The following is a 21,385-nucleotide window of genomic DNA, read 5'->3' on the forward strand; positions in this document are numbered from 1 at the left end:
TTTAGTCATTCAAATACTACTTGCTATTCCATCTGGTCATATGGGGTTGTCCTTCTACACTTAAGTTCAATTTGCAAAGTGTATCTATAAAAGCATTCCTTTTTTTGAAATGCAAACCATGACACTTTTGTTTCCTTAAAAAGCCAGTTCTCTTAGGGAAAAAAAATCCAATATAAACCAAGTATGCTTTACCACACAAGAGGACAATAGTTCTCATACACCTCAAGACTCTGCTTTGTGCACAATTCTGACCAGATTACATACCATTACATCTGTTCTGTAGGCAACATAGTCACTACAAAGACTTATATCCCCCTCTCACCCCCCCCACCCCTGTTTTTTTTGGTCAAAACATCATCCAGTAGCACAGATGGTTTGTAAGCTTGAGGGTTTTTATTTGTTTATCAAAGACAAGTTTCATAGGGTGAGGAAAATTTGCTGCATCTGGCTTCAGCATAGCATCCAGGATGATTTAGCCCTGAGATCAGCAGTGGACTTCATAAACCTGACATAGGAAGTTTGTCCTTAAAACAACATCAAAGAACAAACAAGCTTACTTCTGCTTAGTGGGATTTTTTTAATTATGCTTTATTAGGATGGAATTATGATCATTACGAACTAAAAGATAAACTGCATGTATAGCTAATGTATTTCAGACTGGCTCTTTGGTCTAGATGGTATGTTCCATCTGAAACTGTTCAGTCCTAGAGCATTTCCACTGTGCACAAATTTTCAAGAGATGCAAGCATTTCTCCTTCACTGTTAACCATATAATGAATTAAGAAATTGTTTATATGGCATCAAAACTGTTTAATTTCATAAACAGAGTAATTCTACTACTTGAAGAGCTACTATTTTCTTTAATACATCTTTCTCAATGTTTTTTCCTGTCTGGGAACTTTCCACATGTATTTTTACATGGAAATTCATCTACTGTCTTCTTTCCTCATGAAGTCATGTTGTGGTTGACAGAATTCAGCAAGATTAAGTTCTAAGTATTATGTTTGTTCAACAGATACAGAGCGCTACACACAATTATATTCTAATTCAATCCTTAAATCTCAAAAACATTGTGGAAGAAACTCTCCTAATAAATTCCTTAAGTTCTGGGCTTGAGGTCTATGATCACATTCCTACAGTTAGGACAGATTTTATCAGTGAAGAACAATATGTGACCTTCTATAACTATGGCATACGATGAACGTATAGGTATTCAGTTACCTTAATAACAAAGACTGAGATTGGGAAATATGTACGTGAATTTTAATGAGCTTTCATGTAGATGTGCCTGTGCAACCTCTTCTACATGCTACACACTCAGTTCATATTCCATTATACTGTGATCAACAGGAATCATGAGTACTGTTACCTAGGGAAGCTCAGTTTGTTATAGTGTAACTTTAGTGTCCATCCACTAGTAAGAATTGAGTCTCCTTACCAGATCCAGAAAAGAGTGTTATAGTTGCTTCTGCAATGTTGTCAATTATGTGCTATTGTTTTTATAGCTACGTGAAGTCACCTGGCTCTACCAGCTTTCTCTTATTAATTGCCTGTATAGTAAAACAAATGTATCCTTATGGAGCCATCTACATTAAGGCTACTTCACTCAGGTTTTGTTTCTTTATTCTTTTTTTTTTTTTTTGCTAAAATACCATATGCCTAGCAGAGACAGAACTCTGACGCCCCCAACACAAGAGGGACATCAAACTGGTAAAGCGAGTCCAGAAGAGGGCCACAAAGATGATAAAAGGGCTCGAGCAGCTCTGCTATGAGGACAGGCTACAAGAATTGGGGCTCTTCAGCCTGGAGAAGAGAAGGCTTCAATAAAACCTTATTGTAGCCTTCCAGTATCTGAAGGGGGCCTACAGGAAGGCTAGGGAGGGACTATTTACAAGGTCTTGTAATGACAGGATGAGGGGTAATGGGTTTAAACTGGAAGAGGGGAGATTCAAAGTAGATGTTAGGAAAAGTTTTTTACAGTGAGACACTTGAACAGGTGTATGGATGCTCCCTCCCTGTAGGTGTTCAAGGCCAGGTCGGATAAGGCCTTGAGCAACCTGTTCTAGTGGGAGGTGTCCCTGCCTATGGCGAGGGACATGGTCTAGTTGACTGGATAGGGCTGGGAGATAGGTTGGCCTGAATGCCTTTGATTTCAGGAATGTAAATATTGAAGTGCAGGATACTGAATGTTCAATATATGGCCTGATCTCCTTTTCTCCATAAAAACTTGCATTTGACCCTCAAACCAAAAACATCTGCTTACCTGAGTGTGGATATTTCCTATTCTTTACATAGGTCAATTCTCAGGGATGTAGGAAACAGTGAATATAATGAATCACAGAAATTTACATACACTATTTGCAAAGCACAAATCTGACACTGCATTTTGCACACAGCTGCAATTCTGTCTGAATTCTTCCTTTCCAAGTCTTAAGCTCAAATAGATGTAACAATCATTTCTGTTGATGGCAAGTCCACATTTGACACTTACAGTGGTCTGGCCTCAAAATGGTGCACCATCCAAAGAAACTCAACTATTTTTGTAATTACATTTTTCCCCTCAGGTTACTATATTTGTAAATACATTACCAAATATCTGATTCCACTACTGAAATGGTTGGCCTACGCAGTTAGATTTTTAGTTATACTGTATCTTTAGATGACTTTAAAAGAAGTCCAGTGTATTACAGCTTTCTCTTGAATGAAAATGAGCAACAAAGTATGCCAGCATTGGCTGTGATTTTTAAACCAAGAAGAGTAAGATAAGAAGAATAAGCTTACCCTGAATTACAGAAACAGTTCCACAGACCTTGGCCATGGCTCCAAAGCAAGCGATTAAACACACGGTTAAAGAGACGGTACAAATGTAAATTTTCGATGTCTGGAGCCTTCCAGACACGCTGTAGAACTGCACGAACACTTGTCTTGACTATATCCAAAACCTAGAGAACAGTATTCCAAGCAAATCAATGCAAAGGCATATTGCAAAACCTAAACCCAACTGTTCACTGATTCACTGCACACATACACACACAAACAGATGATTGCAGAGCTATAAATTCCCACAGATGTCTGTGCTTCATTTCTGTGCATTCATCAGCAAACTTTTATGATATGCTTTTCCTGTCAATAACAATTTTCAAGGCCAAATCAAAATATTTTATTTTTATTACAGAAAAGTTCATTTCTATTTTTTTTTCAGTCTGTTCAATGTTTAAATAACAAAGAACTTAAAAAGAAACAAAACGGACGTAATTACAGACTAGAAGCAAGACAATTAACAACCCAAGTATTATGTATTTGAAAATTAGCTGATCTTCTTTTCCCACACTTTTTAAAGCATCATCTATTTTATAAACAACTAAAATGTCTTGAAAAGCCACAAACTGCTTGTGGTTTAATGTCTGTTTAAGCTCAGACTTATCCTAGATCAAACCATTTTAGTTTAGTTGTGATGCAGAAAATCGTGTCGTGAAATCAGTAAGTAGGAAAATAATCAGTAAGATATTTAAAATAGCAATGCAGATAGAAATGCAATGGATTTATTATATATGGACTACATTTAAACGCAAGACATGGGTGAAGAAAATGCTAAGATGCATTCAGTATAGCACCAAGAGTTTTATACCCAGTTAAATCTTAACAAGGCCAAGTGCAGGGTTCTGCACTTTGGCCACAACAACCCCAAGCAGCGCTATAGGCTGGGGACTGAGTGGCTGGAGAGCAGCCAGGAGGAAAGGGACCTGGGGGTACTGATAGATAGTAAGCTGAAGATGAGCCAGCAGTGTGGCCAGGTGGCCAAGAGAGCCAATGGCATCCTGGCCTGCATCAGGAACAGTGTGGCCAGTAGGACAAGGGAGGTTATTCTGCCCCTGTACTCAGCACTGCTCAGGCCACACCTTGAGTGCTGTGTCCAGTTCTGGGCCCCTCAATTCAAGAAAGATGTTGAGGTGCTGGAACATGTCCAGAGAAGGGCAACAAAGTTGGTGAGGGGCCTGGAGCACAAATCCTATGAGGAGAGGTTGAGGGAGCTGGGCCTGTTTAGCCTGGAGAAGAGGAGGCTCAGGGGTGATCTTATTACTGTCTACAACTACCTGAAGGGGCATTGTAGCCAGGTGGGGGGTGGCCTCTTCTCCCAGGCAACCAGCAATAGAACAAGGGGACACAGTCTCAAGTTGTGCCAGGGTAGGTCTAGGCTGGATATTAGGAAGAAGTTCTTCCCAGAGAGAGTGATTTCCCATTGGAATGGGCTGCCCAAGGAGGTGGTGGAGGCACCATCCCTGGGGGTCTTCAAGAAAAGACTGGATGAGGCACTTAGTGCCGTGGTCTAGTTGATTGGTTGGGGCTGGGTGATGGGTTGGACTGGATGATCTTGGAGGTCACTCACGACACACACACACACACACACACACACACACACTTAAAGGCAGTTGCACATTCTATTCATCAGGGTCCTTTTGGGTACAGTTTTGCACATCCCACTGAACTAGGACATGGAAGGCAGAATTCACCTTGCCTGCTTTTAAATATCTGTATGTTCCCTTAAGTCAAGCCTCTGGATTCTCTCCATAATCACTGGAGAGAAAATGGCTCCAGAGCATCCTGAGTTTTGTCTGTTTAGATACTATCAGAAACACTGGGAATAGTTACATGACCAGAGTAGTATTTAGGTTCCACACTGGCACACTGAACAATGTAAAACCTATCCTAAAAGATGCCTGTGGAGCATGTCACCTATTAACAAAAAAGCCCATCAAAGTAACATGATTTCCTCTTTTGCAAAACTGCATCTTCCAAGGAAGCAGTTAGACTCAATAGGGCGGTGAACCAATGGAGGTATTCGTTTATTTGGTACAAGATGCTGCAAATTAGAAGGTACAATACTTCCCCAGGAAACTTTCAGCGAGCCAGGAGACCTGCATGGTTAAGTAAAGAACTGCTAAGCAAACTTAAGTGGAAGAGAGTCTACAGCTCATGGAAGGAGGAGCTGGCCACCTGGGAGGAGTATAGGACTGTTGTCAGTGGATGTAGGGAAGCAACTAGGAAGGCTACGGCCTCACTGGAACTCCACCTTGCAAAGGAGATCAAGGATAACAAAAAGGGCTTCTTCAAATACATGTCAGGAAAAGCTAACGTTAGAGGCAGTGTAGGCCCTCTGCTGAATGAGGAGGGTGCCCTGGTGCACCTGTCCCCTCAGGAGCCCCTGACATCCGAGGCACCAGAAGAAAGCATGACAGAGGAGTCTTCCTTGGTTGACGAGGACTGGTGAAGGAACAGGTGAGTAATTTGGACATCCAGAAGTCTATGGGTCCTGATGGCATGCACCCACGGGTGCTGAGGGAGATGGCACAGGCTGGATGACTCTCCACCACCTTCAGTAAGTCATGGTGGACAGGAGAAGTGCCTGGGGACTGGAGGAGGACAAACATCACTCCAATCTTCATAAAGGGTAAGAAGGAAGACCCAGGTAATTATAGACCAGTCAGCCTCATCTCCATCCCCAGAAAGGTGATGGAGCAACTTATCCTTGGCACTGTCCTAAGGCATATCAATGACGGTTGGGTCATTATGAGCAGTCAACATGGTTTTACCAAGGAGAAGTCATGTTTGACCAACCTAATAGCCTTTGGTGAGGACATAACCAGAGGGACAGATGACTGAAGAGCAGTGGATGTGGTTTATCTATATTTCAGTAAAGCATTTGATACTGTCTCCCACAGCATCCTTCTGCCTAAACTGAGGCAGTGAAGTGAAGTGAATCACACAGTGAAGCATCTGACTCTCAAAAGGTAAAGGAGATTTAGTAAAACGGTGAAGTATGGAAGCAATTTTTTGGTCCTACATAACAAACTTGTTTACAAATAGTCTAATTAGACATAATGAAGGAAACAAAGAATAAATAAAAAATGCTTGCAATTGCACAATGAAGCTGCACAGTAAAAAGTAATGTTTAAAGGACAAAAACTCTATAGATACCTAATGATGACAACTGTCACTAAATGCACCATTCATGTGTTATTTAAGCTTCTCTTCCAAGACCTAGGATTAGCCTGCAGGCATAGGTCTTGCACGAATTCCATGCACATAATAACCCAATGTCAATGCAATGCAGTCCTGTCTGCTGGGAATATTTATGAATGCAAGTGTGTTACATACTAAAAACCACACCTGTGTTCTCTTCCAACCAAGAGTAAGACAGAAAGGGTAGTAAATTATAACCTAATAATGGTGATCTTGTTTAGTGACTGCGGAACTAAACCCAGGTTTTGCGTTTCTCTGTACTGGTGAACTGGGTCTATGTTTTCAGACATTCCCTTACCAGCATTAGTCTGCATTAGTCTACTCCCTTAATGCTTCTCAAGCAGCTTTTTCTTTGTCTTGCCTGATTTAGCTTTCCCACACAAATGACCAGCAGCAATGATTGTAGACACCCATTTGAACCAGCCAAGTCCCAAAATTACATAAAGGATCAACCATACATTTCTCTGCACTGTAAGACTGACCAATAACAATTTATCTCCCCGTGTAAAACAAACGATTACACTCTGTATAGATTTTCTCGCTAGTTCAAAGGACATAAAATATGAACTAAAGATGCCAGTGTAGAGCTATGCCTTTTAATTTAGGATCTGGATTTGAAGAAAACTAAGGACTGAAGCCTGCACCTAAAAGCCAGCTGCAGACTGCCAGGTATTCTGGAAATAAAAGCCATTCTTGCTGGGTTTACTGTGTTGATATTGCCAATAAGCCAGAGGGGAAAGCTTCCTAGTTAATTGTTCTTAATTTGCAAGCATGGCCTCAATCACCCATTAAAGAAGAGAGAAGGCATGCACAAGAGCTGGAATTTCAGGAAACCTACATCCTCATTTTTCTAAGTTAATTTCCCTAGTTTGCCTTCATCATTCTGTTTACCTTAATTTCCATAATTTACTTTAACATAACCAATTATCTAGGCGTAACTGAACAAGACATTATGAAAGAGCATATTCAGAACCCTCTGTTAACTATCAAAACACTTTTTAAAGAAATTAAGTAAGGTGATGTAACATAAAACAACTGAAACTCCTCCCATGCAAAAGCTTCTTTTTCCTAAGTCTTAGAATCTTAGAATCAGTCAGGGACCACAAGGATAGTCTAGTTCCAACCTCCCCCTGCCATGGGCAGGGACATCCTACCCTAGATCAGGCTGGCCACAGCCTCATCCAGCCTGGCCTTAAACACCTCCAGGGATGGGGCCTCAACCACCTCCTTGGCAACCAAATCCAGGCTCTCACCACTCTCACAGTGAGTCTTGGGGAACTAAGTTTCACTTTAGCATGTACTGATGTCATCAGCTTAGTCTCAACTTGCTTCTAAATGCCTCCTGTACCTCTGCTGTAAAGCTGGAATATTAGACAGTAAGACTATGAACAAAAGTTTTATTTTTCTACATAATTTTGAATAGTTCTTAAGCAAACAAAGCTGTCAGAGATGAATATTGTGGAATCTAGTACATTGCCCAGGTATTTTCTTCCTGTATGTTAGAATTTCCCAGGAAATATATTGAAGGGGACAGAGTTTCTGTTTTGTATTTCACAGAGTTGCAGAAAGTACCTTTGAGACAAATTCCTTACTTGCATAAATGTTCTCCACCTTGAGCTCACTTCGCATTTATGTACCTCACTGGAATATAAAACATTCTTCTTTGAAATCAACAAAAACATTTGGCAGTCCTCAGCTGCAATGTCATTGTCAAAGTTAATCCATTTTTCTAAACTATGCTTCTAAGAATAACTGTCTGATTGCTTGAAGGGATTAAGGTTAAAAGCAGTCAAAAAAAAAATCACCTCCAGTGCAAGCAAAGAAGGGTCCACTAGTGCTTCAGGAACTGAAAGCCTCCACAAGAGCAAAGAAATCCACACTTCTGATTGTGCAGTTTTTGCTAATAATGACCTGGCCTATCAGCCTCTACCATCCAGACGTTTTATACATGTGCCCTTGATTGACATGGCTGTCAGCCACATAGAGCACAGAACCAACTGCCCTTTATTGGAAGCTTTCTGGAATAATGCTTCGAGGAGAAAATTCTGACTAAATTACTAAATTGAAAGAAAGTTATGAAAAACAACCAAAATCAAATCAAATCGGGAGATGAAGGCAAATTAAGCCAGGGGACCAAAAGGAGCTTAGGAAGGGCAACTGAAGAAGGTATAGTAAACAGCCTCATTTTTCGTAAGCACAGATTTAACACTCTCCCTGTGGCAATTTCTTCCCATAGTTTTGGAAACTTACCTATGGGGAAGGGTTGAAAAAGACAAGCCTTGTGTGAAAGATCTGTGTCTTGGTTGCAATGATGGGCCCTACCTTGGAACTTCTTGCTACACTTATGGAATCACAGATTGAAGAAAGCAATTCTAGTGACACATCCCCCACCACTTCTAACTGTCCCAAAGATTCCTGCTGAGAAAACAAGATCTCCATTGCAGCAGCAGTGTGAATTTCTGGCCCTGTTATCTATGTAGGTATGTATCTGTTCTCCCCTCCCTTACTTCCTCCTTCCCTCCTAGCAGCTCTTCTTCCATATCACAAATTTCTACAAGCCCCCACTAAGAATGCTTCTGGGTTTGGGCAAAAGGCTACAATTGCTCGAGGTACACAACAAAAAAGACCTATGTGCACATACATAAGTATTGCAGCACTCTTCCCTGTAATTAAAACAAAGTTCAGCAGAACAGCTGTAGACAAACAAAATCAACACAGAAGTTCAGACAGTGAAGTTTTTTGCTCTACTGATTCCTGTTAATGGTACAAGAAATAATGACAGATCTGCAATGCCATTTGACATGGTTTGAGGATAATTTTGATCAATTGATAGCCTCCTACATCTCCAAGTTCTTCCTGAGTTTGGCATATCTAATTAAGTTCTATAAACCTGTGTGGACACATATTCCATTTAATATGTGAACATAACTTGATTAGACAAACATATTTCTATCATAGGACATCACATTACATGGACTTGTTTTCTCTGTCCCCTATGAAAATCCAAGCATATTCAATAAATGACAATTTGAAAGACTGAGAGTCATACTGCTGATCTTACAAAAAGTGATTTGAGACAAAGACCTGAAATAATTCTTCCATTCTTCTGTAACAATCTACCAACCTTTTCCAATTATAGTATTTATAATGTATGCAGAGTTTTCATTGAATTACTTTCTTTTATGGTTAATAGATTGTGAAACTGAGACAAAGAGATTAAATGTCTGGACCTGTTATGCTAATTCACATAATGTGTCAGTGACTGAGGCAAAGAAAAACCCAAAATACTGCTTTTAGTGGCACCAAAATATTGATAACATTAACTGCTACATTGAGGAAAATAAATATTACACTGGGAAGGTTGTTTTAACTGATGTATGACAGATACAGCTGACATCAGCTTTCACAGGTGATACTACTGTACATTAGGTTTTAAACAGATCAAAAACTCTTTAGATGCTATACCAAACAATACCTCCTGGACATCAGATAAGTGAAGACAGAATGGTAAATATAATTAGTCCTTTGGAAGACTAAACCAATTAGCTGAGCACTGTAACCATGTCAACAGTCCTTGCTTGGCAGGTCTATTTTTCATTCAACATGATCTGTTGTATACTGAGAGTCAAAGATTCAAATAACCAAGTGCAATATCACTAACTCTAAAGCAGTTTTAATGTGCCTGGTCTGCAATTGCTGATTGGTTTATCCCTTGTCAATCAATACACTTGTAAGAATGTTTGCTAATAATTTGGTATGCAAGCACTAATTACTTGTTTGCTTTTCCTTCTGCAGACTAATTTTTCTAGAAATTGTTTTTGAAATTGTGTTCCACAATAATTATGCTTATCTCAATATGGAGCAAAATAACTTCCTGCAATTGAATTAATTCATATATATGGTAGTATTAACAGTCCGTATTTTAGCATCTCAAGTCACTTCCAGCTACTGCTCAACACCAGAACACCACTTATGTATCTACTTCAGATGATCTTCATTAAAATTAAATGTCACTTACTTTTCGTTGCTTAACAGAATCCAGTTTTACCAACCAATAGGATGCCACTTTTGTTTTGTGATGCTTCCAATTATCCATAATCTGTAGTCATTGAAAAATATAAAGTAAAAGAAATACACATAAAAAACTGAAGTCTGGCATTTCATTCATGAGTATTCCCATGTGCTAGTTTGAAGCAAGCTAGAATGTTTTGGTAAAAGAACTAGATAACGGGCAGTGAAATGAAAACAATTGTGTCTCTTCGCTCACAGTCACGCTGAGAACTCTGGGAAGAAGAAGTAAAACATTCTCCATTTTGCCTTTCATTCTGCCTTTGCCTTTAGACCTAGTCACATCTCATTAACCCTGCTCCCACTAACCTTGCTCCCTAACCTCGTGGCTGCACCTCTCTTCTTCCTGAGAACTGGGGTAAGGTTGAGAGGGCAAGGGGAGGTGTTGGGGTGGTTTGAGAGCCCCTCCTGGGGACTCAGGTTTCTGGGAGGGGAGTTGTGCTTCTGTATTGTTTATCCTTTGTATATTTCTGTATATAACTGTATATATTGTAAATAGCTGCTTGTATATTTGCTGCTGTAAAATAAATAGCTTCAGTTATATTCCCAGAGGCCGTCTGAGTTAGCTGGGGCAATTCCAAAAGTGTGGGGGGGCGGGTTAATGCCCAAACCATCACATCTCAGTATTACAAAGTGTGAGCACCTAAAGGAATTTTTCTCTGATAGAAATATATTTGCAAATATACATGGGGAACATTTGCAAAGATGTGTGCAATCTTTCAGTTTAATCTTGCTCGCTTTGCCACCTGATTCTGACAGTTGTATGCTACAAAGCAAGTAGAAACTTATCTTGATGGACTCAGCCCAGATTCCTTGAACAAAACACTATGTTCAATAATGCATAACTGATAATCTATTTAAATAGTGAGATGTGCTGCATGAAAGACATTAGACATACCTTGAAAACATCCTTTCTATAAATGATCATATATGAACTGCAGTAGTCTCCTTATGTGATGTCTAAGCTCTACCAAAATAGCTCGATGTGAACATATGTTTTTATTTTCAATATGTTATTTTATCTTTCTATTATATTCCAGAAACAAGACAAGTTCTGCTCCATTGATGACTAATATATCATTACTTGTTTCACTCTGGGCTGAAATACTATTTCCCATCAAGAAAATGGTTAAGGCTAAATGGATTTATAAAAGAATTTTGCAGTAAGAAAGTGCATTTGTAACCATCCTAACGTTGTATGAGAAAGCACCACTAGATGGAGTGCATACACACACACACAGAGGCCCGGACATACAAATATGCACACACACACTCAGGTCTGAAGAGAAAAAAGTAATGAAGCATTTTATTTCTGCTTCTCAGATGAGAAACTCAATATGTTCCTTATAGATGGTATCTTTCAGAATCACCCAGATCAACCACCATTACAGACGAATTCCTTTCCACTGTCATCCAGTTGGGCACATTACTGGAGACATAATCAATCCACTGAAAGCTCACAAAGCGAGGAACTTTTCTGGCCAGATAAAGAATTAGATTCATTTTAACACACCATGAACTGTGCTAACTAGTAAGAATAGAACTTCTATCTCCATTTTTTCAAAGCTGATGTTAGTTTCTTTGCATTGCATACATAAAATGGATTTGGATACCATGTATTTTTCAGATATGTATCTTACTGTTAGATGTTGCTTTTTAATTGCCCTTTAAAGTGGGAGGAGCCCAGAGGGAGGCGGGGAGCGGCAAGCAGGCGCTAAGTGCTCGCCGGAAGGTGAGTCAGAGGGCGGTGCCTGGCGAGCGGCACATTTAAACGAGGAGCGGCAGAGGCGAAGCTAGTTGTCTCTGCTGAGCCCAGCGCGCGCCGCTGGTAAAAAAAAAACAAAAAAACCCACCACAGCTAACAACTCGCACCGGACCTTCAGGATAGCAGACATGGTTCGAACTAGGTCCAAGCTGTATAATACTTGTAAAACTGTGGGCACCCAAACAGAGCCCACCTGTAGGAGTACAGGCGTCCAGACGTCTGGATGTGAGGAGTGCTGGAGCCTGGCACTCGACACAGGCAATGGCTGCATTAGGTGTGAGCAGATTGATTGTCTGCTTACCCTGGTGGCTGAACTCAAGGGAGAGGTGGAACGACTGAAGGCTGAAAGGGAAGGTACAAAAGAGCAACATGCTCTGCAGTCCCCCTTGCCAGAGGGAGACGAACAGAGCAACCAAGAAGAATGGATGCAGGTGCCTGCCAGAAGGGGCAAGGGAAAACCCTTCCAGCCATCTTCACATCCCCAGCTGCCCTTACATAACAGATATAGGGCACTAGAGGTTGAGGATGAGGTGATCCTGGAGCAGGCAGAAGCATCACCAGCTGGGAGGGCAACTCAGTTGCCCCCTCGCATCAGAACAAGTACCCAGAAGAAAAAGAGGAGGGTAATTGTTATTGGTGATTCCCTTCTGCAGGGAACAGAGGGCCCCATATGCCGGCCAGACCCCTTCCACAGGGAGGTCTGCTGCCTCCCTGGAGCCCGGGTCAGGGATGTTACCAGGAGGCTGCCTACTGTAGTGCAGCCCTCTGATTACTATCCCTTATTAGTTATACAGGCAGGGAATGATGAGATTAATAACAGAGGGCTAAAAGCTATCAAAAGGGACTTTAAGACACTGGGGAAAGCAGTTGAGGGAGCAGGGGCACAGGTAATCTTTTCATCTATACCCTTAGTCACAGGCTGGAATACAGAGAAGAATAAGAAAGCATATTTGATGAACAAGTGGCTCAGAGGTTGGTGCATCCAACATAACTTTGGATTCTTTGATATTGGGGAACTTCATCTTGCCACAGGTCTGCAATCAGCAGATGGGACACAACTATCACAGAAGGGGAGAAGGACCCTGGCACATAAGCTGGCTGGGCTTGTTGAGAGGGCTTTAAACTAGAATGGAAGGGGGAGGGGGTTAAACATGACAGCACCAGAGATAAATCAAAGGGAATTGAGGAAGGTAGGCTAGAGCTAGGAGTAAAAGCAGCAGCCCAGCTGAAGTGCATGTACACTAATGCACGCAGTATGGGTAACAAACAAGAGGAGCTGGAAGCTCTGGTGCTGGAGGGAAACTATGATATTGTCGCCATCACTGAAACATGGTGGGATGGCTCACATGATTGGTGTGCTGTAATCAATGGCTACAGACTCTTCAGGAGAGACAGGCAAGGGAGAAAGGGCGGGGGAGTGGCTCTGTATATTAGGGATGCTCTGGATGTCGTGGAGGTAGAAATCAGGGATGATCAAGTTGAGTCATTATGGGTGAGACTTAAGGCGAAGGCCAACAAGGCTGATATCCTGGTTGGAGTCTGTTACAGACCACCCAACCAGGAAGAAGAGGTTGATTTATTACTCTTTAAGCAACTGGAGGCTGCCTCAAGATCACCTGCCCTTGTTCTGGTGGGCGACTTTAACCTACCAGACATCTGCTGGGACTTAAACACTGCAGAGAAGAAGCAGTCTAGAAGGTTTCTGCAATGTGTGGAAGACAACTTCCTATCCCAGCTGTTACGTGAGCCTACCAGGGGGGCAGCCCTGCTTGACCTGCTGCTCACAAATAGAGAGGGGCTGGTAGGGGATGTGGTGGTTGGAGGCTGCCTGGGGTCCAGTGACCATGAAATTATAGAGTTTTCAATACGTGGAGAAACCAGGAGGGGCATCAACAGAACCTCCACACTGGACTTCCGAAGGGCAGACTTCAGCCTATTTAAGGAACTAATTCAGAAAGTTCCTTGGGAAATAGCCCTTAGAAACAAAGGGGTCCAGGAAGGTTGGACCTGCTTCAAGAAAGAACTCCTGAAGGCACAGGAGCAGGCAGTGCCACTGAGCCGGAAGATGAGCCGACGAGGGAGGCAGCCAGGCTGGATGGGCAGGGAGCTGCTGAAGGAATTAAAGATTAAAAAGAGAGTGTATCACCTTTGGAAAAGAGGGGAGGTGTCCCAGGAGAAGTTCAAGGAGGTTGCTAGGTCTTGTAGAGGAAAAATTAGAGAGGCAAAAGCCCACTTGGAGCTCAGGCTGGCCACGGCTGCCAAGGAAAATAAAAAGTGTTTCTTTAAATATATGAATAGCAAGAGAAGGGCCAAGGACAACCTCCAGTCCTTGTTAGATAGAGAGGGGAATAGAGTGACAAAGGATTAGGAAAAGGCAGAGGTGCTTAACACCTTCTTTGCCTCAATCTTCACTAGTGGGACAGGTTGTCTCCAGGACAGCTGGACTCCTGAAGTGGTGGATGGAGTCAGGGACCAGTACAGTCCCCCTCTAATCCATGAGGAAGCAGTAAGGGATCTGCTAAGTCACTTGGATCCTCACAAGTCCATGGGACCGGATGGGATCCACCCTAGGGTGCTGAGAGAGCTGGCAGCTGAGCTGGCCAAGCCACTCTCCATCATTTATCAGCAGTCCTGGCTCACTGGAGAGGTCCCTGAAGACTGGAAGCTGGCCAATGTGATTCCCATACACAAGAAGGGTCGTAAGGAGGAGCCAGAAAACTACAGACCTGTGAGCCTGACCTCAGTGCCAGGCAAGGTCATGGAACAGGTCATCTTGGGTGCCATCACAAAGCACCTACAGGATAGCCAAGGGATCAGGCCCAGCCAGCATGGGTTTAGGAAGGGCAGGTCCTGCCTCACCAACCTGATCTCCTTTTATGATCAGGTTACCCGCCTGGTGAATGTGGGGAAGGCTGTGGATGTAGTCTACTTGGACTTCAGCAAAGCCTTTGACACTGTCTGCCACAAGAAGCTCCTAGCCAAGCTGGCAGCTCATGGTTTGGACAGATTCACTCTGTGCTGGATCAAGAACTGGCTGGATGGCAGAGCTCAGAGAGTGGTGGTGAATGGTGCCACGTCCAGTTGGCAGCCAGTCACAAGTGGTGTTCCCCAAGGATCAGTGCTGGGCCCAGTCCTGTTCAATATCTTTATTGATGATCTGGACGAGGGCATTGAGTCCAGCATCAGTAAGTTTGCAGATGACACCAAGCTAGGAGCAGGTGTTGATCTGTTGGAAGGTAGGAGAGCCCTGCAGAGGGACCTGGACAGGCTGGATGGGTGGGCAGAGGCCAATGAGATGAGATTTAACAAGGCCAAGTGCAGGGTTCTGCACTTTGGCCACAACAACCCCAAGCAGCGCTATAGGCTGGGGACTGAGTGGCTGGAGAGCAGCCAGGAGGAAAGGGACCTGGGGGTACTGATAGATAGTAAGCTGAAGATGAGCCAGCAGTGTGCCCAGGTGGCCAAGAGAGCCAATGGCATCCTGGCCTGCATCAGGAACAGTGTGGCCAGCAGGACAAGGGAGGTTATTCTTCCCCTGTACTCAGCACTGGTCAGGCCACACCTTGAGTACTGTGTCCAGTTCTGGGCCCCTCAATTCAAGAAAGATGTTGAGGTACTGGAACATGTCCAGAGAAGGGCAACGAAGCTGGTGAGGGGCCTGGAACACAAATCCTATGAGGAGAGGTTGAGAGAATTGGGCCTGTTTAGCCTGGAGAAGAGGAGGCTCAGGGGTGATCTTATTACTGTCTACAACTACCTGAAGGGACATTGTAGCCAGGTGGGGGTTGGCCTCTTCTCCCAGGCAACCAGCAATAGAACAAGGGGACACAGTCTCAAGTTGTGCCAGGGTAGGTATAGGCTGGATGTTAGGAAGAAGTTTTTCACAGAGAGAGTGATTTCCCATTGGAATGGGCTGCCCAGGGAGGTGGTGGAGGCACCGTCCCTGGGGGTCTTCAAGAAAAGACTGGATGAGGCACTCAGTGCCATGGTCTAGTTGACTGGATAGGGCTGGGTGATAGGTTGGACTGGATGATCTTTGAGGTCTCTTCCAACCTGGTTGATTCTATGATTGATTGAACTTCTATGATTGTTTCACATGTCCAATACCAAATTATGAGCTTCAGGACTATTTTGGATGTAAGAAAGGCTAACCTGGCAGACCAGAAGAGCCTAAGAGCGTGATGTGTTCTTTATGACTAGCAAACTTCCAGTTTACCTTCCGTTTGAAGTTAAACATGTCAGGATCAGTACTGACAATAACGGATGAAATACGAATTGTAACACTCTTCTTAGCTTTCTGAACTTTCTTCACAATTTTCTCCTAACCTTCTTGATTGTTTCTCATATAGTTTACAAAGCTTCTCTTTTAAAGTCAGTAAGTATGCAAAGGAAGATGAGCCAGCAGTGTGCCCAGGTGGCCAAGACAGCCAATGGCATCCTGGCCTGTAACAGGAACAGTGTGGCCAGTAGGACAAGGGAGGTTATTCTGCCCCTGTACTCAGCACTGCTCAGGCCACACCTTGAGTACTGTGTCCAGTTCTGGACCCCTCAAATCAAGAGAGATGTTGAGGTGCTGGAAGTTGTCCAGAGAAGGGCAACAAAGCTGGTGAAAGGCTTGGAACACAAATCCTATGAGGAGAGGCTGAGGGAGCTGGGGTTATTTAGCCTGGAGAAGAGGAGGCTCAGGGGTGACCTCATTGCTGTCTACAACTACCTGAAGGGACGTTGTAGCCAGGTAGGGGGTGGCCTATTCTCCCAGGCAACCACCCATAGAACAAGGGGACACAGTCTCAAGTTGTGCTGGGGGCATATATAGGCTGGATGTTAGGAGGAAGTTCTTGCCAGAGAGAGTGATTTCCCATTGGATTGGGCTGCCCAGGGAGGTGGTGGGGGCACCATCCCTGGAGGTCTTCAAGAGACTGGATGAGGCACTTGGTGCCATGGCCTAGTTGACTGGATAGGGCTGGGGAATAGGTTGGACTGGATGATCTTGGAGGTCTCTTCCAACCTGGTTGATTCTATGATTCTATGAAAGCTTCAAGCTTTGAAAATCTTCTAAATTATTCTGATTTTTAGAAGTTTTAAAGGCACAGGAGCTCATGAATCATAACATGACCTTTCTACTTTCCTTCATTTTAGTGGCCTAAACAATAAGTGTCTAGGCTGTTATTCTTCTCTCTTATTTATAGATACTTACATCTTCTATAATCAGTTCTGATTCCTCATCTGTTTTTCCCGGGAATTTAATTCTCATGTCACTGATAATGAGAAGAGTCTCTTTCGTCAAAGCAACTTCTTGCTCTTTTGTTTTCTGCTGCAGCAAAGACTCACTCTAAAAACCAACACGAAGCAGAGGAAAGATTTCATGCAAATATATATTGTAGATTGGGTGACATAAAATACATTATCAAAGTGTATAGATGTATTATCTAATGCGTAACAATTATGCATACATGTGGCTCATATGCACTAGTGGAGGAATTACCATTACTTAAAGTTGTCAAGAACTTAAAGAAAACCAGTTATATATAAGTTTGTTTGTAACAGAATACACAAAGGTATATCCACTATTTATGATGCCCACCATTGAAAATATAAATATGAAGTTCAGATAAGGCTTTGAATGTAAATTCAACATAATGGAAAACATTCTTAGTTATCCAAAACTTCCTTTCTGTTCTTCACTGCAACAATTTAACAGGAACTGCCAATTATGTATCACTGTGCCAAGATTTCAGGAAGTATTTAGAAGTAAGGACACTTAGTACTGTCCTTACTTACTCCTAGCCTGGTCAGTAAGGCTTCTGACAGTGTCTTCAGTTGTCCAGGATTTTATTTTAAATACCAGTGCTTGTTATATACCAACAGCAACTGGAAAACCTATAGTGCCTTGGTAAGACCATCTCTGGAAGGTCTGGGGGTTTTCTTTAAATCTTAGAAACAGCCTAAAAGTATTTCTTATTCCCTTTCTTTGTTTTTGTCTACTTTTACATCTGCAAGACTGAGTTTAATATTTTTTCCAGGAGTAGAATTAAAAAATCTTAGGAATTCCTAAATCTGTGTGTTCTGTAAAAACTACAATAGTTCCCTAAGGGTATTTTTCCTCAAATGGTTAGCATTTTCAAGCATAACAAGACATTTTGCTATATGACATATAATAACAAGGCTGAAACAGAAAGACAGCAAATATTTCCCAGAACACTTTTGTTTGTAACTGCTATAATAACTTCTGTTATTCCAAAATGCAAATGGCTTATTCTAAGCCTAAGTTTTTATGCCTTTAGAACATTTAGAGCTCAGCTGCCTCCAAAAATAGCAATATATTGCTCTTTTCCTGTCCAAAGGCTAAATACACTAATACTTTATCATGAAGCAAAGATTTCTTCTCAGTAAGTTACAGTTTATTAATTTTCATTTTATTCCAGCAGTAATATATAGTATATTATTCTTAGTTTCAAAAATAATTACAAAAGGATTTCCATTCACAATACAAGTGCTAAATTATGAGTAGTTCTTATCCATTCTGTTAAGCAATTTTATTCACATTATTTTCAGAACCATGACCTAAGCTCTGTCACCCAACATTAATTGTTCTGCACATCAAGATCATTTCTGTAGTGGGGCTTTCTCAATGAAAAAAGAGGGTATGGTTTCTTACTAATGTTAATTTAAGTGAGCAGCCCATTTTTAACGTCAGATGGTAAGAGACTGTTTTTAATCTTTCAGTAATTTGTATTTGAAATAAAGTTAATGTGAATAGAAAAGTCTATATTAGCCCTGTCTCATTATACTCTCAGAGTACATCCTGATGATAAAAGGGTGCTTTTCAAACTTGAGATAGCTAATGTGATAAAAAATACCTTTAACACGTTGCGGTGAAGACACATTCTTAATGTCTTTCCAATTCTATTAGCTGACTTTAAAGATGGAAAACCATGTTAAGGAGTATTTCACAAGATGTCAGCACACAATTTTAAAAGGATCCTTTTTCATCATTTAGACAAAGCCTCACAGGCAAAACAGACAATGAGCGTTCTACTGGATAAAAATGATGATTAGAGATAGTAAATACTATGAAGCAAGTTAATTAGCATTATAGAAGGATTTCTCACAATCAAAGCTCGCCACAAAAGAAAAAGGCTGCAAATATGGGTTAAAAGTGCCAATTTGTTTTGCCCCATCTCCAGATGAATTATTTGGGTGATGAAATATATAGGTCAGGCACCAAAGCATGAATGGAAATGCGCTGGCATCAGCACGCAATATAATACTGAATGAAGCTGGGGACTGACCCCAGAAAACACTGCCTAGGGGTAAATGGATATGTGGCCCATCGTGTAAACACAAAAGAGAAATGCCTGAGCTGTGGAGGAGACATTAAAGAGTTTGACAATGTGGTCACGAAAGGCATGAATGTATGGTTCAGAAGTACATTGTGAAATTCCACCACACCACATGAATTCTTAACTGCTAAAAGTGATTCAATTGATCTATTTATTATCTTAATTACATAGTTAAAACTACCTGATACTAAATGCTTGCCTGTCTCAGCGACATGCTTCAAAGTAGCAGAATTTTTACCTTCACTTAAAAAAAATATGGCTTCTGACACTGTTACTGCAGTGGCAAATCTTCATCCTATACAAGAACTATCTATAGATTTTAAATTGTCCATTGTGGAAATAAAGCTCTACTGCAGTGGTATAGTGTATACAAACCAGATATAGTAGGTTGAAAATGAGTTACCCTTTCTTCTATGATGGACACCCATACATAGCCTCATTATTGTTTTACTCTGGTACACTATTATCTATCCCTGAAGTATACACTGGTTTTGGAATACTGCTATATTTTTTGTTACTGTAAAGATTTTGAAGGTAGGTACATGCTTATTTCAGAACCAGAAGTACCCAAACAAATCACAGATACTAAGATTAGAGGTAAAAACTCTTTCCATCTTGAAAAACACTATTTAGGAGAAAAGGTGTCCCACTCACACAAACTCCCCAAACAAATCACAGAAACTAAGATTAGAGGTAAAAATTCAAAACACTAAGAGAGAAGGTTTCCCACTCACACAAACTTTAAGAGTTCCATTCTCATGAAATACAACAGCTGTGCTGCAACAGAAACAAACATCACAGCTAGCACTCGCTGTAAGTCATATGCAAGTCTACAGGTTTGATACTCCTGAATTTCTGTCAAGATAGCATTGACTACAGCAACGTGTTCTGACACTTGAAAAATTAGTGACATATTCATTGAGTTGCACACATTATGAACGCAACTGCTGCGTTAACTCACCCCTGAAGAGCTCATAGTTCCCAAGCTGGATGTCTGAGAGACTCTGGCTGAAGATGGGCTACGATTTAAAGAATGAGACCTATTCACTGAAGATGCACGCTGGATTTTCAGAGATGCTTTGGCTGAAAAGGGACGTTGCTCAGCTGCCTGTGACTGCATAGTCAATATAGATATTGAACGAGGGCAGCTTACAGAACGTCTTATTGGGCCTGCGGATGATGTGGGGGGTGAATATGATGGAGATTTTGTATTTTTAATTGAAGGTTTCCAGTTCATTCTACCTGCAAACAAATTAAACAAATGATGAATGAATTGTTATTCTTACAACATCTACTTCTCAGTCTTTGTAGCTAACAACATACATAACTCAAGTGCATACATGTACTATAATGTATACTGATGAACATCCATATATGTAGCAGTCAGGCCCATCAGATCCCATAATAATACATGCTTTACATACTCTAAAAGAATACTGATTTCTTCCTCATAGTCAGCTTTAATCAGGTAAACTTCAGTCCTCTATCACATGCATCACATTTATGACCAGAGTGCCTACATCCCACAGGTCCTGACTCAGAATACGGAAGCAGGAGAGAAAATCTAGTTGGTAGATCCCACACTTGCTGATCCAGCAGCCCTCCTGTAGAGCTGTACAATTTTTTAATTCAGTCTTCTGCTAAATATGGGATGTTGCTAAGAAAAATAAACTTTTAGAAGGAGCACTAGGTGTGTGTAATTACATGATGAAATTATTTGAGACTTTATATCACTAAACCAAAAAAAAAACCCACGTTATATCTACCACGTTCAACAGAACATGCTCACACAAATGCTCTGCAGCAAGTAAGGAAACAACTGCCAAAAGAAAACATCTGTGCAGAGATCTTCCATGGAATAAAGTATCTTCTGTATGTCTCCAGATAGATTTCTCTATCCTTTCTATATTCAATTAGATTCAAACTTAGTAAGATTTCTCTATCCTTTTTATATTAAATTAGACTCAAACTCAGTAAGACTACCTTTACAGGGGAAAAAAATAATAATCTGCTCCAAAAAAAAAAAAATTGTTAAGAGCAAAGAGGAACATTCACATCATTTCCAAGTGTAGCCCAGGAGTATTTTGTCCTTTAGCACTTTTGGCAAGAGAACATACTTTTTTTTCCCCCTCGAAATGAATTTTCATCAATTTAGAAAAGGCTTTCAAGAAGATGAAAACAAGCAAAT

At 41.4% G+C, this 21,385-nt stretch overlaps 1 protein-coding gene across 3 annotated transcripts in view; it reads right to left on the bottom strand.

The window, feature by feature from the left end:
* The window catches only part of TTLL7 (tubulin tyrosine ligase like 7), an 84,916-nt gene that overhangs the window by 3,844 nt on the left and 59,687 nt on the right, over positions 1-21,385 (bottom strand). For 2 of the 3 annotated variants that reach the window (XR_010303118.1, XM_064147895.1), the window contains exons 16-20: positions 20,159-20,439; positions 18,715-18,771; positions 17,052-17,186; positions 10,040-10,120; positions 2,782-2,942 (exon numbers count right to left, since the gene is read on the bottom strand). Coding sequence is in view for 2 of the 3 variants with exons in the window: in XM_064147895.1 (XP_064003965.1) it covers positions 2,782-2,942; positions 10,040-10,120; positions 17,052-17,186; positions 18,715-18,771; positions 20,159-20,439 (715 nt within the window). In the remaining variant the exon portion in view is untranslated. The remainder of the gene's footprint in view (positions 1-2,781; positions 2,943-10,039; positions 10,121-17,051; positions 17,187-18,714; positions 18,772-20,158; positions 20,440-21,385) is intronic. The other variant, XM_064147896.1, reaches the window with a different exon arrangement.

This window comes from Pogoniulus pusillus, chromosome 8 (assembly GCF_015220805.1).
Source record: "Pogoniulus pusillus isolate bPogPus1 chromosome 8, bPogPus1.pri, whole genome shotgun sequence".
Lineage (NCBI taxonomy): Eukaryota > Metazoa > Chordata > Aves > Piciformes > Lybiidae > Pogoniulus > Pogoniulus pusillus.